We start from the raw sequence: 27,091 nt of genomic DNA on the forward strand, positions 1-27,091 counted from the left end.
AGGGTTCCAGCACCCCAGCTGGCGTGCCCCCACCCTGCTCCTTTCCCTGCCTGGGCCCACCCCAGCCCGTGGGGGGGGGCAGCTCTGTGTGTCTCGTGGCCTGACCCCCGGCCCCAGCTGAGGGCACAGGTGGACTCGCCCTCCATGGAGCACGAGGGACCCTGAGATAAAGGCCACTAGCTGTGGGGAGGTGAGTTGGGCTGCAGTCACCATTTGGGCACAGCTGTGGTGAGCGATGTGCAAGGAAAAGGCTGACAGGGCAGAGAACCCACCGAACCGAGAGGAGATTTTAAAAAAGAAGAAAAGGGATTTCCCATTCATGGCTCAGCGGAAACGAATCTGACTAGGAGCCATGAGGTTGTGGGTTTGATCCCTGGCCTCGCTCAGTGGGTTGAGGATCTGGCATTGCCATGAGCAGTGGTGTAGGCCAGCAGAAACAGCTCCGATTACAGCCGTAGCCTGGGAACCTCCATATGCCGTGGATGTGGCTCTAAAAAGGACAAAAGCCAAAAAAGAAGAAGAAAGTACGAGAGAGGCAGAGTGGGTGAGCTGATGGCCCGGAGAGAGAGATGGCGGGACAGGAGCTGAAGCCCAGGGGCCTGACTACTGTCCCTGACAAGCACTGACACGGGTAGCTCTCCAGCCCCTCATGGTGGAGCTGAAGCGGCCAGCCTCCAGGTCAGCAGGCTGGTCACTGAAAGGACGAGGGAGTCTGGGAGCTGGGCCTATAACACTATCAGGCCTGAGGTCCCGGGGCTCAGGTGAGGCAGCCATTCAGGAATCCCCTAGCTGCCTACTGGCCGGGCTCAGCTGGCGATGTGGGCCCCAGGCTGCAGACACCAAGGCACGTGGCCCAGCAAGACTCACAAGACTACGGGTCCCTGAAGTCAGAGCTAGGCACAGGACAAGGCCACCCAACGCTGGCTCGGCACGTGACAGACATGGGGCCTTGAGAAGGTCGCTTGCCGTTTCTGTGCCCCACAGGGCCTCATGTGCAACACGGGGAGCTGGACCACCCCTCAAGTTCAACTCCTACTGCTCCTCCCTACAAACCTCCCCCAAGGCTTCTGCAGGACCAGGCTCTATGCTGGGCCTGGCTGGGGAGGCCCAGTGACTCGGGGGCAGGACGTCCGGATGACCACGCACAGGATCCCACAAGAGGGCGGGACCCTACAGGACAAGGTGGCTCTTGTGGGGTGCTGGCCCAGGGCTACGGGAGCTCCAAGGAGGGGCAACAACAGCCTGGCTGGGGTTGTCCCCAGAGCCCTCAGGGCAGACGGAGGACAGGGGGCACCAAGAAAAGGCAAAGTGAACAAAGAGCATCTTGCTCATCCCTCACAGTTCCCCACTGCTGGTGCGGCTTGTCTCCCTCTCTGTCTTTAGGCATCATTATTCCCCATTCGAACAGGAGCCAGCTTTTTTTATAAACCACCAAGTATGAGTTATAGACAGAATTCAGAAACCTACTGCACTCTGTGTCTATACACTCTTCTCACGGCCATGTCCTTCTCAGCAAATGCCAGCTTCTATCTCCCACAGCCCATGTAGATGGCGTGCCAGGGGCAAAGCTCAGCAGTTACTGGTGAATAGGGGCAAGTTATTCCCCCGTTCAAATACACCCTATGCTGGGAGTTCCCATTGCGGCTCCATGGAAATGAATCTAACTAGCATCCATGAGGACGCAGGTTCGATCCCTGGCCTCCATCAGTGGATGAAGGCGTTATCATGAGCTGTGGTGTAGGTCACAGACGTGGCTTGGATCCCATGTTGCTGTGGCTGTGGCATAGGGCGGCAGCAGTCGCTCCGATGCGACCCCTAGTCTGGGAACTTCATGTGCCGCGGGTATGGCCCTAAAAAAAAAAGGGACAAAAAACAAAAAAAAAAAAGTGACAACATACATCCTTAGCTCGTCCAACTTGTGGTCCACTCTGACCCCAGGCAAGCAGCCACCCTTGGCCAGTATTTGCCAGACTTGCCCAGATAGTTTAAAATGGTCTCTAAGCCTGGTGCCAGCATTTGTCTCAAATCAAACCCACAAGGCTTCAGTGCACCATGTTCATACATGGTCAACACTATTATCTGATTTCTATGACCTACCACAAAAGAGTTTACATATAGTACTAACATATTTATACACTGGTGCTCTAACCAGCCAGCAAAAGGCAAAAATGCTGTCACATTAAAAATCAACAAAACCCCCCACATATACTACTTTAAATATAAGATACATATTTTAAAGACATATTAAAAATAGGTATACAATGCACAATTCTCCTTCCTCTAAGACAAGAGTGGGGAGTTCCCGTCGTGGTGCAGTGGTTAACGAATCTGGCTAGGAACCATGAGGTTGTGGGTTCGATCCCTGGCCTTGCTCAGGGGTTAAGGATCCGGCATTGCTGTGAGCTGTGGTGTAGGTTGCAGATGTGGCTCAGACCCCGTGTTGCTGTGACTCTGGCGTAGGCCGGTGGCTACGGCTCCGATTAGACTCCTAGCCTGGGAACCTGCATATGCCAAAGAAGCGGCCCTAGAAAAGGCAAAAAGACAAAAAAAAAAAAAAAAAAAAAAGACAAGATAAGAGTGGGACTCCTACAGCCCTTGAGGACGTGGCTCTGCCACCTGGGTTCTGAAGAAGGATGGTCCCACCCAAATCCAGAGCTGACTTCACACCCACGAGTAAGCTTTCCACGCAGAGAGAAGGGCAGCCTCGCAGCTGAGCACACAAGCTCTGGGGCCAGGCTTTCTGGGCTCACATCTGGGTCTGGCTGCTTACTAACTGCATGACCTTGGCCAAGTCACTTCACTTGGCTGTGCCTCAGTCGGCTCTTCCATAAAATGGGAATAATGGGTGTCTGTCCCACAGGGCTGCCAGGAGAACTGAATGAGATAAAGACGTGATGAATGCTCAGAGCGGTGCCTGAATAGACTAACTATTATCATTGTCATTTTCTATCTATAATTAATCTTCCAGAATTGTTTTAAAGTCTCAGCCTGGTAGCTGTGCCATCTGAGTAGAGTTCCTGTCCCCGACAGCTATGTGAGCTCATTAATAAATTAGGACGTGGCATCAAACACCCTCTTGGAATCCTGATCCTTACTCACAAGAGTGACTTTAGGAGTTCCCGTCGTGGCTCAGTGGTTAACGAATCCGACTAGGAACCATGAGGTTGCGGGTTCGGTCCCTGGCCTCACTCAGTGGGTTAAGGATCCGGCGTTGCCGTGAGCTGTTGATGTAGGTTGCAGACGCAGCTTGGACCCCACGTTGCTGTGGCTCTGGTGTAGGCCGGCAGCTACAGCTCCAATTAGACCCCTAGCCTGGGAACCTCCATATGCCACAGGAGCGGCCCAAGAAATAGCAAAAAGACAAAAAAAAAAAAAAACAGCAACAACAAAAAAAAAAACACAAGAGTGACTTTACACAAGGATATGGTTTCCCTGTGCGGTCTGCTGTGCTGGGTCGGCCAACCTCTCTGATCCCTCCCCGTGGTCTCGGACACACACATGTAACCACTCACCTACTCTTGTCGCCGTACTCACCTCTAGTGTGGGTAATAAACTTGGATATTTTCTACTCTAGTCTCTATTTCTTTTCTTTTTTATGTTTTACAGGTGCACCTGCAGGATATGGAGATTCCCAGGCTAGGGGTCAAATCGGGAGCTGCAGCTGCCGGCCTATGCCATAGCCACAGCCACAACCACAACCACGCCAGATCGGAGCCGTGTCTGCAACCTACACCACAGCTCGCAGCAAGGCCGGATCCTTAACCCACTGAGTGAGGCCAGGGATCTAAGTCACATCCTCACAGATACTATGTCAGGTTCGCAACGCACTGAGCCACAACGGGAACTCCTCCCTACACTGCTTCTTAACACCTCCTTTCCTGCGGCAGACATGTACCTTTGTCACAAAGCCCAGGTGGAGATCCTCTCCCTCGTCCTTCTCAACCCCGGGGAAGCTGGGTGCTCCCCTGGAGGGTCACAGCACCGCAGCCACCTGACGGAACAGCTGTTCCACAGCTGTGGGTTCTGAGGGACACGGAGTTTAGGGGACCTATCCAAGGTCACCGGGCTAGTAAGTGGCAGAACTGAGTCAGCAGCCCAGGTCTTCCGAGGTGCCTGATTCAGGGCCGCCGTCGGCGGGTCTTCCTTTTTCTCCTTTCCGACCCTCTGGGAAGAGGATGCACTGAAGCATGTACGTTTTGACCCTTGGCTTTTGTCTTCCCTGAGTGAGGAAAGCGTTCCCCTGCCCTTCCAAGTGCCAGCACCTCTCCGGTTCTCCTAATTTGGTGCTCAAACACACAGGCTCCTGGCGTGCACACTCTGATCCTGCTTGCCAAAGAGGTTGTACCCCTGGAATCCTCACCCCCTCCTCCCTCCCTGGGAACCCGAGAAAGGTCATTTCTGAGCCTGCAGCGCTCTGCTTCAACAGCACCTCTGCTTTCTCCCTCGTCACTTTCTATAGGGCCCTGGACCTGTTGTTATCTGTGCTCCTGAAAAGGCATTTTGTGTCTTCCTGGAAGGAACAAACACTCTTCATAATTTCCAGAAGCTAGTGGCAGGAGAGCAGCCATTCTTTTTTTTTTTTTTTTTTTTTTTTTTTGCCTTTCCTAGAGCCCCACCCTCGGCACATGGAGGTTCCCAGGCTAGGGGTCCAATCGAAGCCATAGCTGCTGGCCTACGCCAGAGCCACAGCAACGCGGGATCCGAGCTGCGTCTGCGACCTACACCACAGCTCACGGCAACGCCGGATCCTTAACCCACTGAGCAAGGTCAGGGATCGAACCCGCAACCTCATGGTTCCTAGTTGGATTTGTTAGCCACTGTGCCACGACGGGAACTCCTTAACTTTTTCAATTAAATGATTTTGAATTGTTTTTGGAGAGATGTGAAAAAATATTGTTTTTTTTTTTTTTTTTTTTTTTTTTTTTTCTCCTGCCCCAAATTACTGGCTGGGGACCCTGGCAAGACGCTGGCCATGCTGAAGGCAGGAGGCTGCCCCACTGCTGTTACCACGTCACAGCCTGGGGTGCCCTCCCCTAAGCGGCAGGCCAGGGCATACACACCCAGCTCAGCCTGCTCTAACCCCCAGGGCAGCCAGCGGTGGCCACACAGGTCCCTCTGCCCACCCCCACCTCACCCCGGGGCAACCTTGCTCTCAGACCCAGACCCGTCCTGGGGCGTCCTACACTGGCTCTCGGCATGGGGACAGGACGCAGGGACAGCAGGTGCTCCACCTCTGGGCACATGGCCACCTAGTCTGGTTTCACCCTGCACAACCCGTTCTGCCAATGTTCCAGTTTCAGCCTCCCTTCCCGCAACCTAGGCCTAACTGTCCACCCCCAGATCTCTGTACCCTACTCGCAGGGCTTGGCCGGGCGATGGCTATGCCTGCTGGGGGCTGACATGAGCCAGAATAGCCATGAAGGCAGGAGATGGAGGGGGCGTCAGACGCCTTTCAGGATCTGTGCCCTGTCACCAGCACCAGCAGCCCTCCGCCTGCCAGTCAGACCCATTCTTCCTGTTCTTGGCTTGGAGGACAGAGAGGGCTGGGCCCCCCTCTCCTGCTTCCTAGGAGAGCAGGCTGTCCTTGGCCACCCACAGCCCGTACTCAGCCCAGCGCCAACCCAGAGAGCCAAAGAGAACCATGAACCAGATGCAGACTCCCCACACCTGTACTTCCTAGCCAGCTGGGGCAGATGTTATCCTACAAGATATGCGTGAACACCTACTACGTGCAGGGTTCTTCATGGGGACAGGGGCTGAGGGTGTAAGACATGGAAGGGCAAGTACCATATAAGGCGGATTTCCTTACCCAGAGATTATTCTCACTGGCAAGGAGAATCTATTCAACAAGCTCTAGGCATTAATTCTGGCTGGCATTTCAAGAAAGAGGAGAGATGGTTCTTGCCTTCAAGAGACACGCATGCAACAAGAAATGCAATGCCAAAAACAAACAAACGGGAGTTCCTGTTGTGGCTCGGCAATAATGAACCCGACTAGTATCGATGAGGATTCAGGTTCAATCTCTGGCTTCGCTCAGTGGGTTAAGGATCCAGCATTGCTGTGAGCTATGGTGCAGGTCACACACGCAGCTCGGATCTGGCATTGTTATGCTGTGGTGTAGGCCGGCAGCCACAACTCTGATTCAGCCCCTAGCCTGGGAACCTCCAGATGCCGCAAGTGCAGCCCTGAAAAGCAAAAAAAAAAAAAAAAGAAAGAAAACAAGAAAAGAAAAGAAATGCTAAGGTATGGGCTGTCTAAGGCAGGTACAAAGGGGCTGTGGGGAGGTACAGAAGGTGCAGTTTCAAGGCAGGGAAGGCTGCCAGGAGCCCACCCCCAGCCTCCCAACAAGACCACATGCAAGCCTGTACCCAATTTAAACTCTGGCTCTAACCAGCCCCCCAAACCCAAATATATTTCTCAGCTGAGGTTAAACAACTCGCCCTCCTCCCCAATTCCCATGACAAGTCTGCATGTTTAAGTTTCCTTTTGGGCTTTTCTATTTATGTTGTCATTGATTACTTTGCTCCTAACTCATCTGATTTCAATTTGGACTGATTTGATCCTAATTTTATTACCATGTAATCTGAATGCACATAATTACTGTAATTATGCTGCTGAGGGAAACAGCTCCTCCGCGGCGGGAAGACCTAAATTTAGGGCTTCCTGGCAAGGGCGGCTGTTGGCTGGGTGGACCCACAGCCCCCTCAGAGCCGGCAGCCCTGCCTGTGGGAGCACAGATGCCCTCCCCGCCCCACCCTCGGTGAGCTGGGTATTTGGGCTTCATGCTGGTGGTGGGCTTGATGAGAGTCCCGGGAACATGCAAGGCTGTGAGCGAGGGGTTAGTGAGCCCACCTTCTGCATCCCCCGGCCCACACTGCCTTCCACTGCTGCAGGTGCTCAGCCTGGCATCCCCACTCTGCTGGCACCCAAGAACACCCTACCCTCTAGGGTGTAAGAGGCCAACGGCCTTCCTAAAGACCCCCTGGGGAGCAAGGAGTTTCCCTGCTAGGGAAATGGGGCTGGGGAAAGCAAGCTGTGATGGAAGGGCCCGCCACTGGCCTGCCCCTGAGCCCAGTTCCAGGCCTCTTCCTCCTGGAAGCCTCCCTGACTTGCCCAGCTGTGTTCATATTTTATGTCATTTATGCCACACACGAGGAACAGTGAAATTTACCCACCTCATCACCCCGCCTCTCCCAAAGGCTCAGAGCCTGTTACAGATCAGTCTTAAAGAAACAGTATTGTAAAGCCTGGGGCCAAAAATCATGCTTTCCCTCCTCCCACCGTCTCCCATCCTCCACAGTTGGGGACGCCAAGGCAGGGCCATGGGGGCACTTCATACATCGGGCCCGAGGCCAGGGAACAGAGGAGAAGGTGCTGCTTCTCCCGTTCCTCAATCCCTGCAGCCGAGAGGGGATGAGGCCCACTGGGTGGCAAGGTGGGGACCCGGGAGAGGGTGCTCCGGATACTGGGTGAGAAGGGTTAGAACTTGGGGTCTCCCTTCCCAGGGCTGGAGGAGTTGGAGAGGCCACTAATTCTGAAGTGCCCGCTGTAGGCACCTGTGAGACAGGCTGGGACCTGGGACCCTTTGCTGCAGTGCTTGCACCTGGATCAATGTCTCCTCCAGCAACAAAATACAAGGAGTCTAGAAGGGACTAAAAATAACTGTGCAGTGGCCTTCAGGCAAATCCTGCACAACGAGATACAAAAAGACAAAAGCAAGGGGTATGCACCCTCCTGCACACAATGCCACCAAAGTGGGGGGCAAACCACTCAAGCCACCCCACTGGCCCAACCCCTCGACCTGCCCCCTACCCTCACCCCATATAAGGGACTCACTCAGCTCCCCCTCAGGGAGCAAGAGACCAGGGCAACCTCTTGCTTGTCGTTTTTGCTCCCCTCTGCGGCACCAGGAGCCCCGAATAAAGCCTTGCCTGAATGTATCCATTTCTATGGATTAAGGAGGGCAAGAACCCCGGACGGTATCACCTGGAGCCTGGCCCCTGTGGCCTTGGAACAAGCGGGGCACATGACAGTGAGCATTGGCTGGGGTGTCAGGACAACAGGAAGGGGAGGACCATGGAGGGGAGAAGGCCCCCTTTGGGAGAAGTTGGGCCCATGAAGGAAGTGGGCTTGATTAGCCTGAAAACAGGGGATGTGGGGAGAAATGCTGCATGGCTCCATGTGGCTCAAGAGGGTGCCAACAAGACGGCCCCTGGTATCAGGACCCGAGGAAGTCGGGGAGGTCAGCCAGGGAGCTCCCAGTGAGAGGAGACCCCAGAGCAGTGGCCCGGCCCTAAGACCCCCAGGCCTGGAGCAGCAGCCAAGGAAGCCGGGGGCAGAGCGGGGGGTGGGGGGAGGCCTGGGGCTCTGATTCCCAGCCCCGGGCTCTTTCCCTGCTCCCCGCTGCCCACCTCCTTGAGGTAAAGCCGCTGCTGGGCAGGGGCCACACGTTCAGCTCCTCTTCCACAATTTGGCCACCTCAGCAGAGAGTGGTCAGGGGACAGCTGAGCCCAGGGCAGGGCTCCCCGAGGGCTGGAGCCCAGAGGAAGGTCAGGGGCTGACAGAAGAGGGCATCTTCCCCTCCCGCCCAGAGGTGGTTCTGACTCTAACACAGTGGGTTGGCCCAGAACTCCAAGATCCCGCCCGCTCCCGCTGCTGCGGGAGGGTGGGGGGGCACCTCGACTTCTGACTCCACATTCGGCTCCCTGGAGACATTTCAAGGCTGAACTACAAACTAGACACCATCCTGAGTTGGGGGCGGAGGCTGGAGTTTTCTCAGCAGCCGTTCTCCACCCTCCCCTCCTGCCTTGCAGCTCCCCACGCTCCCCTACCCCTTACGCGCACAGCATGGTGCTCAAGCTGCCACCTCGTGTGCCCACCTGCCACCGTCCCCCCGCAGGAAGCCACCCTTCCTGGGCCCTGCCCCCGCAGCACACTCACCCAGTGCAGGGACCCTAGGCAGACCTTGGCGGCCATCAGGGGCACAGTGGGGTCCGAGGGCCGCAGCTTCACGCACTCCCGCAGCAGTGACACAGCGTAGGATGACTGCAGGGGAAAGGGCAGGCAGCACGGTCACTTGTGGCCCTGGATGGTGACAGACTGGGTGCCTCCTGCCTGCAGTGGGGGCAGCTCCCAAAGAGCCAGCCCCTCCTCTGCACCCCTTTCCTCCTGAGACAGGAAGAGGCCCAGCAGGTGGGGGTGGCAGGCAAGCCCCCCCCCCCCCCCCGTTTCACTGCCCCAGGTCTCAGTTTCCTCATCTGGAAAATGGAGGTCATGACCCTTGCCCAGAGGTGGGATGCGACAAAAGCTAAGATGACAATGGATGGAAGCCTTTCAAAAGAGATTTAAACGTGAACCACAGGGAGATCCCCCTGGTGGTGCAGCAGAAACGAATCCGACTACGAACCATGAGGTTGCGGGTTCGATCCCTGGCTTTGCTCAGTGGGTTAAGGATCCGGCATTGCTGTGAGCTGTGCTGTAGGTCGCAGATGCAGCTCGGATCCCAAATTGCTGTGGCTGTGGCACAGGCCAGCGGCTACAGCTCCGATTAGACCCCTAGCCTGGGAACCTCCAGATGCTGCAGGCGCGGCCCTAAAAAGACAAACAAACAAACAAACAAATAAAACCAAAAACGAAACGTGAACCACAGAATTTTCAGAGATAGCAGGGACTCTCCCGAACATCTGAATTCAACATTCTAAGTTTTTAGGTGGTGAGATGAGCACAAACCCACATGGGGACCTGGAGGCAGGGCTGGTGGTGGCAAGTTGGGGGAGCATACAGGCTGGCAGGGAAGCAGCAGGAGAGAAGCCAGGAGTGTGGAGGACCAGCCAAACCCAGCCCACAGGCCAAATCTGGCCCTCTCTCCGCTGCTTCTGTAAGTAAAGTTTTATTGGAACTCGGCCACGTCCAATCCTGTGGGTATTTTCACATTTCCTAGGGCTGTTTTCATGATGCACAGTGGGGCAGTTCCCTCGGAGCCAGGCTGACTTGCAACGTCAACAATGTTTACTCTCTGGAGTTCCCATCATGGCGCAGTGGTTAATGAATCCAACTAGGAACCATGAGGTTGAGGGTTCGATCCCTGGCCTTGCTCAGTGGGTTAAGGATCCGGCATTGCCATGAGCTGTGGTGTAGGTTGCAGACGTGGCTCGGATCCCGTTGCTGTGGCTCTCGTGTTGGTCGGCGGCTACAGCTCTGATTGGACCCCTAGCCTGGGAACCTCCATATGCCGCGGGAATGGCCCTAGAAATGGCAAAAACCAAAAAAAAAAAAAAACAAAAACCAAACAAAAAAAAACAAACCACAAAAACCCTTTACAGAAAGTCTACTGACTCCTCTCCTAAGTGCTTTGTAAACATTAAGCTGTTTAATTTCCACAACCCTCTCATGAGGTAGGGTGCTGTGTCCCTACTGACAGATAAGAAACTGAAATGCAGAGAAGTGAAGCAGCGTGTTTGAAGCCACACTGCCCATCAGCGGCTAAGCTGGGGTTTGAACCACCTGGCTCTAAGTTCGTAACCACTGCCCTACCCAGCCTCTGTGGTGACTACCTTGGCCAGAGAAGAGGCCTCTCCCTCCCTGGTACACACACACACAGGCAGGGCAAGTGTGTGTAACTGTACTTCTTACTGTACACCAAGCTCCCCACCATGAATCAACTTTCCTCCTCCACAGTCACTCCAGAGGCCCCGCTGAGGAAATGGGGGGCTCTGTAGGGCTTGCCTGTCCACAGCACATCGTGGGGACCGGCAGGTGCAGAGCTGAGAGCCCAATGGTCTGGGTCTACCCTGATGCCCTGCTTTCCTCTAGCCCCACCTCCTTTCCCTGCTGAGACAGGAAGAGCCTTTCTCAGCCAGGCCAAGCACAGGACTGGGGGTTGCAGGGTCACTGTGGGAAGGGGAAGGGGAAGAGGCCACGGCTCTCACCTGTCAGTGCCCACAGAAAGGCTGGGGAGAGAGCACGAAGCCCCCACCCCGCTGCTCTCTCAGGAAATGAGAGGGTACGAGACCAAGAGATGCTGGCACATGACCGGCTGGGAGGCTGGTGCTCAGCCTAGGCTGGAGCGACGGAGGTCAAGCGAGGGGCCTGCAGGAGCTGCCAGGCCATCCCTTGTCTCCTGAGACCCTCTTCTGTGAAGGCCACTCCCAGCCCCCTCACCACAGCCCCCTGTGTGAGGCCAGCAAGCCTTGGCCTCCTCCCTTGGCTTCTAACCCTGACCTTCCAGATTCCACCGCTACCCTGACCACGAAACACTGCTATTTAAGGAGCCATCTGAGGACTCCACAGTTGGAGCTACTGGCTCTTTTTTCCCCCTTTTTTGTCCTGCTGGTTACCTAGCAACACAGCCGCTGTGACTGCGGAGGAGACCAAGAGAAGGAGCAACCTCACTCAGGGAACTCATCCTTTCTTCCTGCAGGTGGAGGGGCCAGATAGATTCATATCCACCCAGCCTCACCTTCTGGAAGAACTTCTGGGAACAATCACAGGTACAGGACCTGGACTCCCACCTTAGGCTCTTGGCAAAGGTGTGTGGTCCGGCCACTCTTCCGAGGGCTGCCTGGGCCAACCAGGCGGACTGATCTGATGTGCAGGGTTCCCAAGGGGCAGGGTTGGAGAGTGTGCTTCCGGAAAGATCTCCTGTTGCACTGAATGCAGGGGTGGGTGTGACCCATTGTCTCTAGCCTGTGGGGCCTCACGCATGAGGAACCCCCCCAAATACCACCTTGACTTCCTGCCTGTAAGCCCATTCTCGTGTCCACTTTGCTGGTCTGAAAAGAGCTGAGCCAGGATACCAGCTCCCCAGATCTCAGGGGTGCCGGGCTGCATCTAGACCTCTCTGAGCCTGGCTTTTCTTAGTAAGGAGACCCCCTCCCCCGCATCCTTCTCAAGCAAATAGGACACTTTCTCCTAAGACTGGGGGGCTTCCAGGAGCATCCCTAGAAGTTAAAGCTAACTTCTGAGTGCAGTGCATTCTTCTGAGGAGGGATCCCCAGCTTTCCTCAGCATCTCAAAGGGGTCCATGACCCAAAGAAGGGTAAGAACCATGGTCCTGGCCCTGGGGCTCTCCTCCTGGACCATGCTCCATGGACTATTATGAGATGAGAGGCACCTTCTCTGTTTCCTGGAGGTGGGAAGAAGCATGCCGCTGTGAGCTGTCTGCCCAGGCTCCATATAAGCTCCAGCCCTCCACCTCACACCCCTACCGTCAGCCTCATCCTACGTGTGTTCTGAATTCTCCCTGAGCCTTGCTAAGGACAGAGCCAGGGTACATCACGTCATGACTTCAGGATGCTCTGGGAAGTAGCCAGTGTGATGCAGGAAGGGGAAGAGGTTTGGGAAGGTAAGGAGGGTGCAGGAAGGCTTGTTCACTTGATTCCCGGCTGTAGCTCCCCAGCCCCTCCCAGCTTTCAGGCTACAGCACCTGCTCTTCTTCCCCCTCCCTGCCAGGACCTGGCCAGCACGCCCTCCACTTGCAGAGGAGATGCTGGCAAGCCTAGGAGGACCCTCCTCAGAGACGGCTGCGGGGCTAGAAATGGCAGGTGGCACAGATGGGGTGGGGGGTGGGGGCGGGGGAGGAATTCCCTCAACCCCACAAATGGGCTCTGGGTGTTTATAGCTCTTGGAACAATCTGCGAGCTCATGCCTCCGTACTTCCTGCATTCGTAGCATCCTCAGCCCCAACACCCCTCAGCACCCAGCTCCGGAAAGGTTTTCCTTTCATGTCACTGCTGAGAATAGAGGCTTATGTAAGCGGGATTCTCATGGGAGGGAAAACCAGGGGGTGCGGGGACGGGGCGTGGTGGGCGGAAAGCAAAGGCAGCTCAGGAGCCGCGGGGTAACTCACGTCAGCCTCCGGCTGGGCACAGCTCCTCCTGACCGCCCCCAGCCACATCCACCCCGCAGCGCAACCTCCCTCAGGGAGGTGGGGGGCTCTGCTCTGCTTTACCCCTCACCCCTCCCTCCTTGGCAAGTTCGGGATTTGCAGGAAGGTTCTTTTCTGAAGCCACGCTCACAGGCAGGAAGAGAGCTGTGGCCCGAATGGACCCACGTCCACGTCTGTCTCCTGCAGTCACACCAACCATCTCACAGGCGGAAACGCTGCAATGCCCCAGGTGTGCACGTACACTCAGGGACAGGCATCCACAGACTCACACCTGCACACCTGGCACGCTCGCAACTCACAGACACCAGAGTCATGCAGGGTTCTGTGTGTGACCCTCCCGTGCCCCTCATTCTCCTGGAGATGAGAATCAGCTGCTGGACAAGATTCCTGAATCACTGTCTCCCCCGCCACCCCCTGATGTCTGGGAGGGACTAGAGGAGAGGGGAGCCCCCGTGGGTGAGTGTGCAACCCCCAGCGCGCCCTGGAACTTACCTTCCCACAGGCCACCATGGAGAGGGCCACTTGGTACCAAAGGTGAAACTCTCCAAAGGCGAACTTCATGGCTCGCTCCAGGCACTGGGGAGAGGGGAACGGTCAGTGCCTCCAGAGGTCCTCCCAACCCCAGCCCACCCCACACTCTCCCGGGGTAATCACTGCCCATGTCGCTTCCCACTGGAGGTCACCACAGCTCATACTTGGTTCTGTCAGAAAACCCCAGGGTGATGGAGGACTATGTGAGAAAAAGAATACATGTATATATGTAAAACTGTCACTTTGCTGTACAGCAGAAATTGACAGAACACTGTAAATCAACTATAATAAAAAAATTAAAAATTGGAGATCCCGTCGTGGCTCAGTGGTTAACGAATCTGACTAGGAACCGAGAGGTTGCGGGTTCGATCCCTGGCCTTGCTCAGTGGGTTAAGGATCTGGCGTTGCCGTGAGCTGTGGTGTAGGTCGCAGACACAGCTCGATCCCATGTTGCTGTGGCTGTGGTGTAGGCTGGCAGCTACAGCTCCGATTCGACCCCTAGCCTGGGAACCTCCATATGCCATGAGAGCGGTCCTAGAAAAGGCAAAAAGACAAAAATAAATAAATAAATAAATAAATAAAAAATAAATAAATTAAGAGAAACTCCTGGGATAACCTGTCCTTGCCACTAGCCTGCTGTATGACCTGATGCAAATCTCTCACCCTCTCTGGCTCCCAGTTCCCACCTCCAGGTCATATGAACACCTCACAGGGCGAAGGTGGAAAGCAAATGAAATGAGATTTGTGCTTTCGGCATGTAAATGCCTAATAAAAAGAATGACAGCTGACATTTCTTCTTACCATTGTGCCCACACTCTTCTCAGCTTTCCACGTGTATTAACTCATCTACTTTTCCAACAATCCAGTGAGGCAGGTGATATCATTACTCCCAGTTCACAGATGAAGCAGCTGAGGCTCAAATGACTTGTCAGAGTCAGAGGGCCAGTAAGTGGCAGAGCAGGCTGACTCCAGAGCCCGGGCGTAGAATGCCCCCCAAATGTACAGGCTTTCCCCTGCTCTTCTCTACGACCACTGAGAAAAATTATGTTTGCCAGTCTGTCTGATCTTGCGCCACCCCAAGTCAAGGGCTGCCTGTGACATCTGATAGTCCCTAACAGAAGTGGTTCCAGGTGACTGAGGCAGAAGCCAGCATATGAGTAGAACCGGAATTTTTCTGGGTGTGTTTTTTTTTTTTTTTTTTTTTGTCTTTTTAGGGCCACACCCATGGCATGTGGAGGTTCCCAGGCTGGGGTCCAATCGGAGCTGTAGATGCTGGCCTACACCACAGTCACGTCAGATCCAAGCCACATCATCAACCTACACCACAGCTCACAGCAACGCTGGATCCCTAACCCACTGAGTGAGGCCAGGGATCAAACCCACATCCTCATGGATACTAGTCGGGTTCGTTAACCACTGAGCCACTATGGGAACTCCAGAAGCCAGCATGTGAGGTCGGGATTCATCCACCGTGTGGCATTGCCAGGCAGGTGGGGACAGGAGTAAGGGGTACAGGACCCCATGGCGGGTACTTTCAGAGCTGGGTGGCCTGGGTTCCCCCACGCTGGGTTCCCCTGGGCAGAAACCCACCTTCCTGGGCCTCGCCTTCCTAACTGGTGAACTTGAGAAACCACTTATCCCCCCACATTAGAGAAGTATCTTCTGGAAGGACCTCACAGGGTGCCCAGTAGGGGCTCAGCACGTGTCACCCCTCCCCTGAGAGCCCTCCAGAACACGTGGGAAGAGAATCTGCAACCAAGAGGGCCACCTGCACAAGGAGCCCGAGGCCCCAGGGCCATCATCAATGCCAGCCTGGATCTGAAAGCTCACAAATGGGTGCGTGCCATTCACCCTGTGGGCAGGGTGCCAGAAAGCGGGGAGCTGAGCTGCCCCTGGACAGCGACTACTCCCTGGGCCCAGCCCACAGAGCGTGGCTGCAGCAGGGTTTGCCCCACACAAGGCGGGTGCTCTGTTCAGCTGGGGTGGAAGGGTGATCCAGGCTCCCCGACCACACCCAGCTTGGAACCCTGCCAGGCGGGGCAGTCACAAAACACCACGTCACCTCTGCCGGCGACTGAGGGATGCTTGACTGTCCTCTGGGGCTTCTCTATACCATACCATGCGTTCTTCAAAAGACATATAAAACCACATAAAAACAGGGAGTTCCTGTTGTGGCTCAGCGGTAATGAACCCGACTAGTATCCATGAGGACGCAGGTTCGATCCCTGGCCTCACTCAGTGGGTTAAGGATCCAGCACTGCCGTGAGCTGTGGTGTAGGTCACAGATGTGACTCAGTCTCATGCTGCTGTGGCTCCGAATGGACCCCTAGCCTGGCAATTTCCATATGCCCTGAGCCGCACTAGGAAAAGAAAAAAAAAAAGGCAAAACGAAACAAAACGCCCACATAAAAACATTCCTCAAACCAGAAAAACCACCCTGCCAGTGAAGGGTAGCCGCCTCAGCACTGAAAACGGGACCGTCCCTAGCTTGGTCTCCTACGGAGCTGTACACCTTGGTGGAGGCAGGGAAGGGCCGTGGAGGAGGACAATCCCCCAGTGTGCCACCTGACCCCCCTGGGGATGGGTACCTCGGAGAGCATGACGTACTGCCCCCTCCTGCCCAGCGTGATGCTCAGGAGGTCGTAGATGGCCGCGGCGTTCCTCAGGCTCACCGCCCGGTCCTCCTCCTGCTCTGGTGCCCGGCTCAGAACCACATCCCGTGTAGCCTGTGGGGAGACACGGCATAGGAAAGGGCGAGGACAGAAAATAAGCAGGTGCCTGTCCCCCCAGGGCCCCTGCCTCTGCGTGATCTTCACCCTTTTGTCCATGGCCCAGGCCACACTCCTAGAACTGGCCGGAGCCTCTCCCCACCCGCAGGGGAGGGAGCGAATCCTCCATCCATAGCCCAGGCTGATGAGGCAGCAGTGCCATGGACCATGCTCCTGGCTTTCAGAGCCTTACTCTGCAAACTCTCAAACCTCCAGAAAAGTGGCAGAAAGAGTCCTACAGCAGTAAACCCAGCTGCTAACACTGACCACATCTGCTCTGTCTCGCCAACAATAACAGCAACATTAATAGCGGGCAATTAGGGCAACATGGCCTTTCACCCCTAAATACAGGAGGCCACTCTTTTCATCAACAGAGATGCCGAATTCAGGAAATGGAACATTTATTTCTATCCTGATACCAGCTCACATTCCGATCTGGCCACCCGTCTCACGGGTGGCCTTTCTGGTAGTGTTCTCACGTCCGGATCCAACTCAAGATCACACCTGCGTGCAGGTGCCAAGTCTCGCGAGTCTCCTTTTGTTGGAAGAGCCCCACAGCCCTTCTCTGTGTCCAGGACACTGGCATTTTTGAGGATACCGGCAGCTGTTTCGTGGGAGAGCTCCGCGTGTGCTGGTAATCGTCCGCTCACACAAAGAGCTTCAGAGAATTCCTGGAACTGACTAGATCGGGTGGGTGGCTCGGCCACTTGACTCACAGGACGGGAGCTTGGGCTGTGGCCCCTCTGTAACCTCCTCTCTTCCTCTGCAGGTCCCCCAAGCCCCTCTGATAAGGATCCCCCACACTTCCTTCTCATCAGCCCTGTGTCCAGCCCAGACCTCACCCCTGACTCCTTCCAACTACGGAACTCTCCTCTGACCCTCTCCAGGAGTCTCCCCGCAACCTGAGGTCTCCACGCTTGGCATCCGCACTCAGGAGGCCTGTAGCTCCGAGTCACCAGGGGGCTGCTCAGGGAGGGGAGCGGCAAGGGGAAAACATGCTTTAGGAGTGGGTGATTCTATACCATCTGAAGCGGGGAGTTTGGTATGACCAAGCCAGAAATCTTGCCATCAGAAACTGGGGTCCTGTTCTGTGGGCTGTGGTCCCACCCCCTCCTGTACACTCACACCCTGGGGACAGCACTCAGGCTCAGGGGTAGCTAAACAGGAGTCACGGGGCTCCCCAAAGGCGGGGGTCAGGCCAGGGATGCTCTGAGTCCATGTCTCCTGCACCTGTGCATGCGCGTGCGCACACACATGCGCACCCACACACACACCCCACACACACACACTCCCCCTCCCCCCACTCTGAGGGCCATGCCTCAGCAGAGGCAAAGCGGGGTTCTAGCCAGACCCACCCTCTGGCTGCTCCCAGCATCTTCCCTCTCCTGCCTCTTCTCCCCTCTGCCAAAAGGGTCTCTTCCCAGCATCCCCTTCCCTCTGCAGAAGGGGCTGAACCCCTTCCATTGAGTTGGGATTCGGCTTCCTTTACTTCCCCATTAAAGACCTCAGATCCAAGGACTCGGCCCTCTTGAAGGAATAAAAAGGAACTGCTGACACTTAAAACCCAGAGCCCGCTGGTCAGATTCAAACACGTCCACAGGTGGTCCTTCCAACCGCCCTCTGGACAAGAGCACTATCCCCTTCTCCAGGTCAGGGGCCAAGGCTCCCGAGGGTGATGGCTTCAGAGGCCTTTGGACTGTAGGTCCTGTCCTGCAGGCCTGAAGTACACTCCCAGAGAGGCTTCTAGAAGCCAAAATGCCTATAAGACCCAAGGATGTGACTCACCCTCTGGGTCATTTCAGCCCAGTGGTTGGGGTTCCTGGTGGCTGCCCTGCCAGACACAATAGGCAAGGGCTGCCCATCGCCCCAATGGACCTGGGACCTGCCCCAGGAAATGGTGCCGGGGATGCCAGGTGATGCCCAGAAGGGCACTGGTGCCAGCCTGGTAAGTAGGAGCTGGTCAGGCTCCAAAGGGTTAATGGAGAGGTACAGAGAGGGAAAGTGCCAGAGAAATCCCCCTCCTTCCTGATGAAATCCACCCACACGGGCACCAACAGGAAGAGAGAAGAAATTCTAAGGAGAGCCTTGGCAGGAGCTATCTCACCGAAGAACACAAAACTCGCTCTGTGCCAGGCCATGTACCTCCCTGCTCCTCCACCTCCGGCAACTTCTTCCCAGCTCTGGTCCCACCAGGCAGTGGCGGGGGGAGGATGGGAGACTGTCCCTGCCCTCAGAGAGGAGCTATGGAACTGGCAGCAGCAGCAGTACCTAGGACACGTATGAACGGAATCTGACCTAGACCTCTGGGCTGGGGGGAAAGGGGGCAGGGCAGGCAGCCCACAGGGGTAGGCCCCCTGCCAGGCACCTCCAGGACTGGGGACCCAGCCATGCAGCCTAGTCTCATGCAGGGGATGGTGGGCAGTGAGCTCTGGTTGGTCTGTCCTCCAAGTGCAGCAGCCCCCACCACCCCCACCAGGGCAGTCTGAGCTCCAGGCCCTGCCCACCGGGCCAGCTTCTCTCCAGCAGGTACCAAGTCCTTTCCTGTGGCTCCCGCTCCTCACCAAGGCCTGTCTTTGTTCCCTTTGTCAACGTGGATGCCTTCTGGCTCCTTCAACTCAACTCGGGGACCCCTTCCTTCTGCCACTGACCCTGACTCATCTTGTCAGGGGAGGCTGGGCGCCCCCCTCATCCTCCCCCCACCCTGAACCCTGGACCCCACTGGCATCAGTCCTCAGGGCAAGGATGCATCTCACTCAACTCTCGCCTCCCAGCCCCAGCAGAGGCCCACACAGGGCACTTACAAGTGACATTCGAGAGAGAGAAAGATTTCTGGGCCTGGTGTGGCAACTTCCTCCTGTTGCCCTAGACCTTGACCTTGACCCAGAACAGTGTCTCTGAATATGCGTGCCTGGTGGGAGGGAGGCGTGGATTTCCAGCACGGGGCTGGGCAAGCACTGGGTCACAGAAGTGGGGATCCCAGGAGCATCTCCTCCGCCTGGGGACAGCCCCTCCCCCAACAGGCAGACAGTGGGGAAGGCACCTTCTCAAGGGTCCTTGGGACTTGGCACTTGTGCCAAGAGGAAAGCGCGGGTCCCCAAAGGACAACCAAAAGCAGAAGTTTGCTGAGAGGTTGCCATGGTTTTGGGGCAGGGCTGCGGTGAACCACTTCAGCGTTTGCAGGGCAGCTGGGCAGCGGGTGTGTATGTAGCCATGGCAACGGGGTGGAGGGGGAGAAGGGGCAGAAAAAAGCAAGGGGGCCGTCCACGCGGTAGGAATTCATGTGCAGCTCAGGAGCCAGAGCAGCCTTCAGTCTCTCTGGGGGCTTCAAGCCCCTGCCCAGGGCGCCCTGGCTGTGCCCCTCCCTCCTCTGCTGGGCTCACCCCGCTTAGGCTGCTTAATACCTCTAGCCCCATCAGCAGCCTGCCTTGAACCAGTCTCAGCCACACTCTTTCTCTTCCACCACTGCAGTGTCTTCACAAGGAAATCTTCCAGATCAAGTGCAGTGACAGACATAAATTACACAGACACTACATGTTCTTAACACCAGACTCCTGACTCGCCTTGGAAGGAGGGCAGGTTGTCGTCCTACACTTTCCCCTGCAAAACCCCCCACTCCTACCACTGGGGGTGCACTTAATCCCAAGCAGGGCTCAGCAGCTGTCCCTGTCCCTAGTCTTGGGCTCTCTGCTGTCCTCCCAGGGGCAGCCTCCCCATACTGAGGGACATTTGCCCCAGGCCTCTGGCCAGCCAGGAAAGGAAAAGCCAAAGAAAAGCCAAACATGCTCCACCTCATCCCCCCACGATTCAGCATGACCCATTGTCTTTGGGCCTCTCCATCCATGAAGCAAACATGGGGCCTCGAGAAAACACCCACAAGGAACACCTCCATTCCCTAAAGCCGGCCAGCCCATGTGAAACTCCTCAGGCAGGGTGGTTCTGGCTCAAATAGCCATTCCTTATGCGTGTGCCATGCGTTTTAGGAGCTGAGTTACCACGGCCGGCATCTCGTCTGGCCTCACAGTAACCCCACAGAGGGGCGGGATGAAATCACGGATGCCCCTTTTGCAGATGGGGAAACCGAGCCCCAGGGGATGAACACACTTGTGCAAGGTCCCCAGGAATTAAGACTGAACCCTCCGGCGGCCAGTCCAGGGCAGCTTCCGCTGCCCTGAGTACCTGCAGCCTCCTGGGCCTCCTCTGCCAGCCCCATTTCTGACAACGCTGGCTGCAGGGCCCTGGACGGCACTGACCTTCACTTTGCCCAGCCTCGTCTCTCCTCTCTGATCCTGCAAACAAACAGGGTAGGAGGAGGGAACCAACTTGCGGAGCACTTTCTAAGTGGTATCTCATAATACAACGACCAGCTCCTGTTCTATTGTCCGATTTTATAGATGAGAAAACCGAGGCCCAGACAGACCAGGGAGGCTCCCTGAGGCATACAAACAGGGGGTTCAGGACCCTGACTAGAACACAGACATTCTGACTTCACTCTGGCTCTTCCCTTGCCTCTAAGTGCCTCCGTTCATGCCACCAGAGGCCTGGGATGGCTCTGCCTAGGGAAGCACCAAAGCAAAACATAAGGCTGGGCTTTCTCATTCAGGCACCAGATGCTGCTTCTCTGCGGAGAACAAGCCCCTTGGACATGTGTCCAGGGCTCTGCTCAGCCCTGTCCTTGGAGACTGCCTCTGATCTGGTCAAGAACCAGCCTCAGGGTCTGCCACTCACCCCCCAACAACCATCACCCCAGGAAGAAGCCTCCTGGCGGCATCTGGCATGGGGCTTGCCCCTCCCTGGAGGATGCTGTCAGAGCCTGCCCGTGCTGTCACTTGTCCCCCACCAGCAGACATAATTATCACCAGATCTCCAGCTGCCAGTCTACAGAGCCAAGAAATAACATGCTGTGATGTGTCCCACCCTCCCAGGGTCCCTGGCCAGCCCCATGCCAGGCCCTGCTCCCCTGTGCCTTGGGCTCCTGAAGCAGAAATCATCCCACCAGTGAGGGCACAAGGCTCTCCCACCTCTACTGTCCCCAGTGACCTGAGCTGGCAGCGCTAACTGACCCTTTTCCTTTGCAGCACAGCAGGGCCTCATGTTAGAGCAAACCGGGTGCCAGAAGCTAGAACAACCTGTGCTCATCCGCCAAGTCCCAAATGGAATCAAGCCCAGGAAGCTTTTTTTTTTTTTTTTTTTTTTTTTAAATCAAATGGCATCCTCAAACCAATTTTCCTCCCAACCAGACCTGAACCCAAATGTTTTCTAAAATGACTGAGTCATGGAGTTCCTGTCGTGGCGCAGCGGAAACAAATCCGACTAGGAATGAGGTTTGGTCCCTGGCCTCATTCAGTGGGCTAAGGATCTGGCGTTGCCATGAGCTATGGTGTAGGTCGCAGACGCGGCTTGGATCTGGTGTTGCTGTGGTTGTGGTGTAGGCCGGCAGCTGTAGCTCCAATTAGACCCCTGGCCTGGGAACCTCCATGTGCCGCAGATGCAATCCTAAAAAGACAAAAGACAAATAAAATGACTGAGTCAGAACCAAGTATTTAACAGGATGAAATGAATACGCACTGAACATCCACAATGTACCAGGCATTTTCACATTCATTTCCTTATGCCAGCCACCCCATCACTGCAAGAGAGACCTGATTCAGGAGAGACCCTATTTGCTCCATTTTACCGATGAGAAAGCTGAGGATCAGGGAGGTAAGGAACGTGCCCAGGCTAGACAGGTTGTGAATGGCCAAGTCAAGATTCAAATCACTGGATGCCTGCCCTTGGCCTTGGAGGTCAGTCTGTTAATCTGCAGGATGCCAAGGCCCAGAGGCTCACCACCCACCCAGCCTCACTCGAGCTGAGCCTTGGTGTCCTTTCAGTTGCCAAGCACCAGCACTAACTTCTCCTCTGGCTAATGAAACAAGGCCCCAAGGATTCAGTTTGTTGTAGCACCTATTTTTTATGCCTTAGATCAAGATTTCAGATAGGAGTTCCCCAGTGGTCTAGTGGTTATGATCAGGTGCTTTCACCACTGTGGCCCAGGTTCAATCCCTGGTCTGGGACCTAAGACCCCACATCAAGCCCAGCACACTATGGTCATAAAATGAAGAATAAAAATAAATTTAAAAAATAAGGAGTTCCTGTCATGGCTCAGTGCAAACGAATCTGATTAGCATTCATGAGGACACAGGTTTGATCCCTGGCCTCTCTAAGGGGGTTAATGATCCAGTGTTGCTGTGAGCTGTGATGTAGGTCACAGATGTGGCTCAGATCCGGCGTTGCTGTGGCTGTGGCACAGGCCAGCAGCTGCAACCCTGATTTGACTCCTAGCCTGGGACTTGGATATGCTGCAGGTGCGGCCCTAAAAGACAAAAAAAAAAAAAAAAAAGAAAAGAAAAATTAGAAATGGCAGAATCCTGTACCTCCTGGCTACCCAACTGAGAAAATCAGGCTGATTTTGATACACGGTTCTTTTGAAAATGAAACTACGCATGTGGGTTTCATCAGGTTGAAATATTTCCTTCTGAGTTGGGGACCAAGAGTTCCTCCATGTCCCTAGACACACACACACTCCACTAGGTGGGGGGACATCTGGGACAAGGGCTATGATTTAGCTGTTTGTCATCGTATCTCCAGCGCCGAGCGGCTGGCAGACTGTCGCTGCTCAGACTAAACTGGATAGATGGGGAGATGTGTAGGTGGGTAGGCGGGTGGGCATTTTTACATGTCCTTTTGGTCCCCCAAACTCACAACTGGGTCCAAAAGACAAGTATCCTTTGGCCAGCAGTAACGCACGGCCTTTGCATTTCGGTGAAAGCATTTGCAGGGGCTTCTCTTTACCTCTTGAAAGACAAGGACTTCCCTGTTCATTCCAATCACACTGAGCACAAAACAAACGCTCTACCTACGTTAGGACCAGGTCCACACCCAGACCCCATGCACTTCTTCCCTTGAGTTCTACACCATAAAACAGGGGCTGACGCGCTCAGGAAACCCACAGACACCCTCTCCTGCAGCAGCTGCTCTGGAGACCCCAGAGGTGGAGAGCTGCGATGATTATGCCTCCTGCGCGGGTAGGGCTGGAACAGCTTTTCCTGCGGGATAATGAATTCTGCAAGGATTACGAGAACCCAAAGAGCAGCCAAGGCAGCCGCCTGCGTCTAGCCGCTTCTCCCTATCAGCTGCAGCCACATCCAACAGCATAAAAGGGAGATGAAGAAAACCCTGCTGGTACCCGGAGGCCAGGTGGAGCCTTGGGGGTCAGCTGAGGGGTCAGAGCCGGGGCCCAGGACGTTGGCAGGGGCGCCCACAGCTGATGGAGAATGTGACCTGCCAGGAAGGAGGGGGTAAAACCAGGGTAAATGACAAGTCAGAGGCAGTTTGGTCATTCTGATAAACTGCTCGGAGCCCCAGTGGCCAGATTTGGATCCCGGGCGGAAAGCCCTCAGCGGATGAGACATCAAGGCTATGCCCATTGCCAATATCCTCTCTCAAATACCTTAAGCTTCTGGATGCCTGACAGGCTGGGTGCAAGCAGGAAACCAACCAACCAGCTCCGGAAGAGAGCCTTCCACCACCAGCTACGGCATATGCAGCATCTGAGCGCTTCCTCTGCCTTGAGAGCCACATGGAATTCCCATGACACCCCCCTGGCCAGCAGGCCTAGACCCCCCACCCCACCCGCCGCAACATCGCCTGTGCAGGCCGGGTGGCCAGACACCTGCTGCTTGGAGGAGAACCACATATTTGGGAAAATTCACCTCGGCTCCAAGTGTGGGCCACCTTTGAGATACAGGGCACCTTGAGGGTTTGAGGGGGGCATGACTTTAATAGAAAAGCACGTGAACTCTGCTTCTGGGCACCCAGATCAAACAGCAGCCACAGAAAATGCTTGCGGGAGTTTCCACTGTGGCTCAGTAGTAACGAACCCAGCTAGCATCTGTGAGGATGCGGGTTCAATCCCTGGCCTCACTCAGATTGCTGTGAGCTACGGTGTAAGTCACAGACAAGGCTCAGATCCCACGTGGCTATGGCTGTGGTGTAGACCGGCGGCTGCAGCTCTGATTGGACCCCTAGCCTGGGAAGCTCCATATGCCACACATGTGGCCCTAAGAAGAAAAAGAAAAAAGAAAATGCTTGCGGGGACAGAGCCCATCCTCACATGGACAGCCATATCCTTGTTTACAGAGAACCCCCCCAACCCCTAAAACCCTTCCTCACTTGATCCTCGAAGTTACCCAGATCTGATCCGAACATTGCCTTCCTCTTCATCTTGGCCAGATCTGATCTTGGCCCTTCTACAGATGAGAAAACTAAGAATCAAAGCAGTCAGTGAATCACAGATGTGATCTGAACCGCGGCTTCGAGGAGTATTAGCATGTGACCTTGACCAAGGCATGTGCCTGTCCTGCCCCTTACTTTCCTCATCTGTAAGGTGGGGATATATTAGTATGAGACCGAAGCAAGTGAAACTATTCTTTTTCATATAGCTCAGCCTGATGCCTAACTCTATGAGATAATCAGCGTGGCAAAGAAAGGACCTAAGAACTATTTCCATCTTCCCCGTTTTACTTCAAACCTGCGCACTACACTGTAACCCTCAGCACAGGAAGGTGACAATAACGATCTGTGTTTCCCAGGATAGGCGGCTTCGGCACAGTCTGACCTGATGGCTGAGGTGTGTGTAGGCGACAGGTTGGGTAGGTCTGGGTCTATCGCTGAGGTGCCATAATTTAAAACTGGGGTCAGGGAGTTCCCATCATGGCTCAGTGGTTAACGAACTGACTAGGAACCATGAGGTTGCAGGTTCGATCCCTGGCCTTGCTCAGTGGGTTAAGGATCTGGCGTTGCCAAGAGCTGTGGTGTAGGTCACAGAGGCGGCTTGGATTCCGTGTTGCTGTGGCTGTGGCGTAGGCCAGGGGCTACAGCTCTGATTAGACCCCTAGCCTGGGAACCTCCATATACTGCAAGAGCGGCCCAAGAAATGGCAAAAAGACAAATAATAATAATAATAATAAAACCGGGGTCAGACTGTAAAACCCACAGTTCTTCCATGAAAGTCAGATCAGGCATTTGGTAGCTTTATCTCCACATCAGCCTAACCAGCTAGATGTCCCCAGCCAGGAGCAGCCACCTACCCCCACATAAGCAGGTACTCTGCAAACCTTTCAGGACCACAATGCCAGGTTGCCCTTGGGAAACAAATACCCACGCCCTTCACGAATGGACCCCACCTGGCTGGGAAAGGAAACATTCTCCTGCCCCCCACCAGGCCAGCGCCCCTCTTCCTGCCTATTCGCTGCACCAGAAGCAACCTACTGACCAAAGTTGTCTAAACAAACCCTGGCATCACACAGTCCCAGGTGTCCAAAGGGACATTTTCTGGCTGTTCCAAGACTTTTTTTTTTTTTTTTTTTTGGTCCTTTTAGGGCCACACCCACAGCTTATGGAAGTTCCCAGGCTAGGGGTTGAATCAGAGCTATAGCCACTGACCTACACCACAGCCACAGCAACACCAGATCTGGGCTGCGTCTGCGACCTGTGCCACAGCTCACGGCAACACTGGATCCTTAACCCATGGAGCAAGACCAGGATACGAACCTGCATTCTCACAGATACTAGTCAGGTTCATTACTACTGAGCCACAATGGGAACTCCTGGAGAGATTCATAAACTCCACTTTCACACACTACTCTCAGATGCATCTGTTTTTTTGGGGGGGGAGGGGGGCTGCCTCTGCAGCAGCCTGCTGTGGGCTCTCAGTCTCCAGACCAGGAATTGAACCTAGGCTGCATCACTGAACATGCCAAATCCTGACCACTAGACCACCGGGGAACTCCCTCAGATGCATCATTTAAAAAAAAACTACTTCTCAATCTGGGAGGCCCTCAGCACATCATCTCTGAGGGGCCCTCAGTCAGAGGACACGTGGCTTGCTGCTCGTGCCCACCCTTCCTCCAGCTCCCCTAGACCCCCCCCATCCTTCATTTCGCCACCTCCTGGACCGTCCAACCCGCTGCCCTGGCCCCCGCCGAGCCTCCAAGGCACACGCACGCCTGTGTGTGTGCTAGGGGCAGGAGAGGTGGGTCTGGGGAAAAAAATCGAGAGAGCATTTCCCGTGTGCTCTGTCCAGCACATCTCACACCCTGTGCCTTATTTTTCCACAGCACTCAGACACTGAACGCCTGGTTAAGTGAGTGGTGAATCCATTTATTGCCCACCTCCCTCGCTAGAATGGGAAGCTCCACGAGGACAGGGAGTTTCCTCCGTTTTGGGTGCTGTCGCTTCTCTGGCATCTAGAACAGGGCCTGGCACAGAGGAGATGATACTCCACATTAAGAGTGGCATGCATGCGGGCACTCCCTGCACGGGCCCCTTACCTTTGCTGGTTACTATCGTCTTAGTGGCGAAGGGCTGAGGTCCCAGGGCCTCAACCAGAGTGGCAGGGCTAGAACCTGAATCCAGGCCTCCTGCCTTGAAAGCACACGCTCCTTCCACGCCCTCCCATCCTCACAGCCCCAGCACAGAGCTGTCCATGCAACATTCTGCTGACCTGCTGATAATACCTTTGGTAATTCCAGAGGCAGGACGTGGGCACTTGGAGCTCAGGGCCTACTCATTTGGGGACAGGACCCAGGCCCCCGAATGAAGCCCACAACACCCAGACCTAAATCTCATGAGTGAGGCCCATCCCCCGAAGTGGGGAGCAGGTCCAAGAAGACCGTTTCAGGGTCATGCCCAAGGTGGGGGGTGGGGGCCAGGACCTGATGGCCTGTGTCCGAGTCCCGTGCCCTGCGGGAGCAGAGGCCTAGGAGGAGCCCTGGGAGCTTACCATGGACTCGCTGATGAGCAGCAGCAGGAGGGCCTCCTCAATGTTATCCTTGGGGCAGTAGAGGCTGGAAGACACAAATGGCAG

At 55.3% G+C, this 27,091-nt stretch overlaps 1 protein-coding gene across 5 annotated transcripts in view; it reads right to left on the bottom strand.

Moving 5' to 3' along the window:
• Window positions 1-27,091, bottom strand: part of TTC7A (tetratricopeptide repeat domain 7A) — a 134,360-nt gene that overhangs the window by 50,462 nt on the left and 56,807 nt on the right. For all 5 annotated transcript variants that reach the window (XM_021087552.1, XM_021087553.1, XM_021087555.1 and 2 more), the window contains 4 exons: window positions 27,008-27,071; window positions 16,006-16,143; window positions 13,379-13,462; window positions 8,941-9,045 (listed from right to left, as the gene is read on the bottom strand). In XM_021087552.1, coding sequence (XP_020943211.1) covers window positions 8,941-9,045; window positions 13,379-13,462; window positions 16,006-16,143; window positions 27,008-27,071 — 391 coding nt within the window. The remainder of the gene's footprint in view (window positions 1-8,940; window positions 9,046-13,378; window positions 13,463-16,005; window positions 16,144-27,007; window positions 27,072-27,091) is intronic.

Source organism: Sus scrofa, chromosome 3, assembly GCF_000003025.6.
Source record: "Sus scrofa isolate TJ Tabasco breed Duroc chromosome 3, Sscrofa11.1, whole genome shotgun sequence".
NCBI lineage: Eukaryota > Metazoa > Chordata > Mammalia > Artiodactyla > Suidae > Sus > Sus scrofa.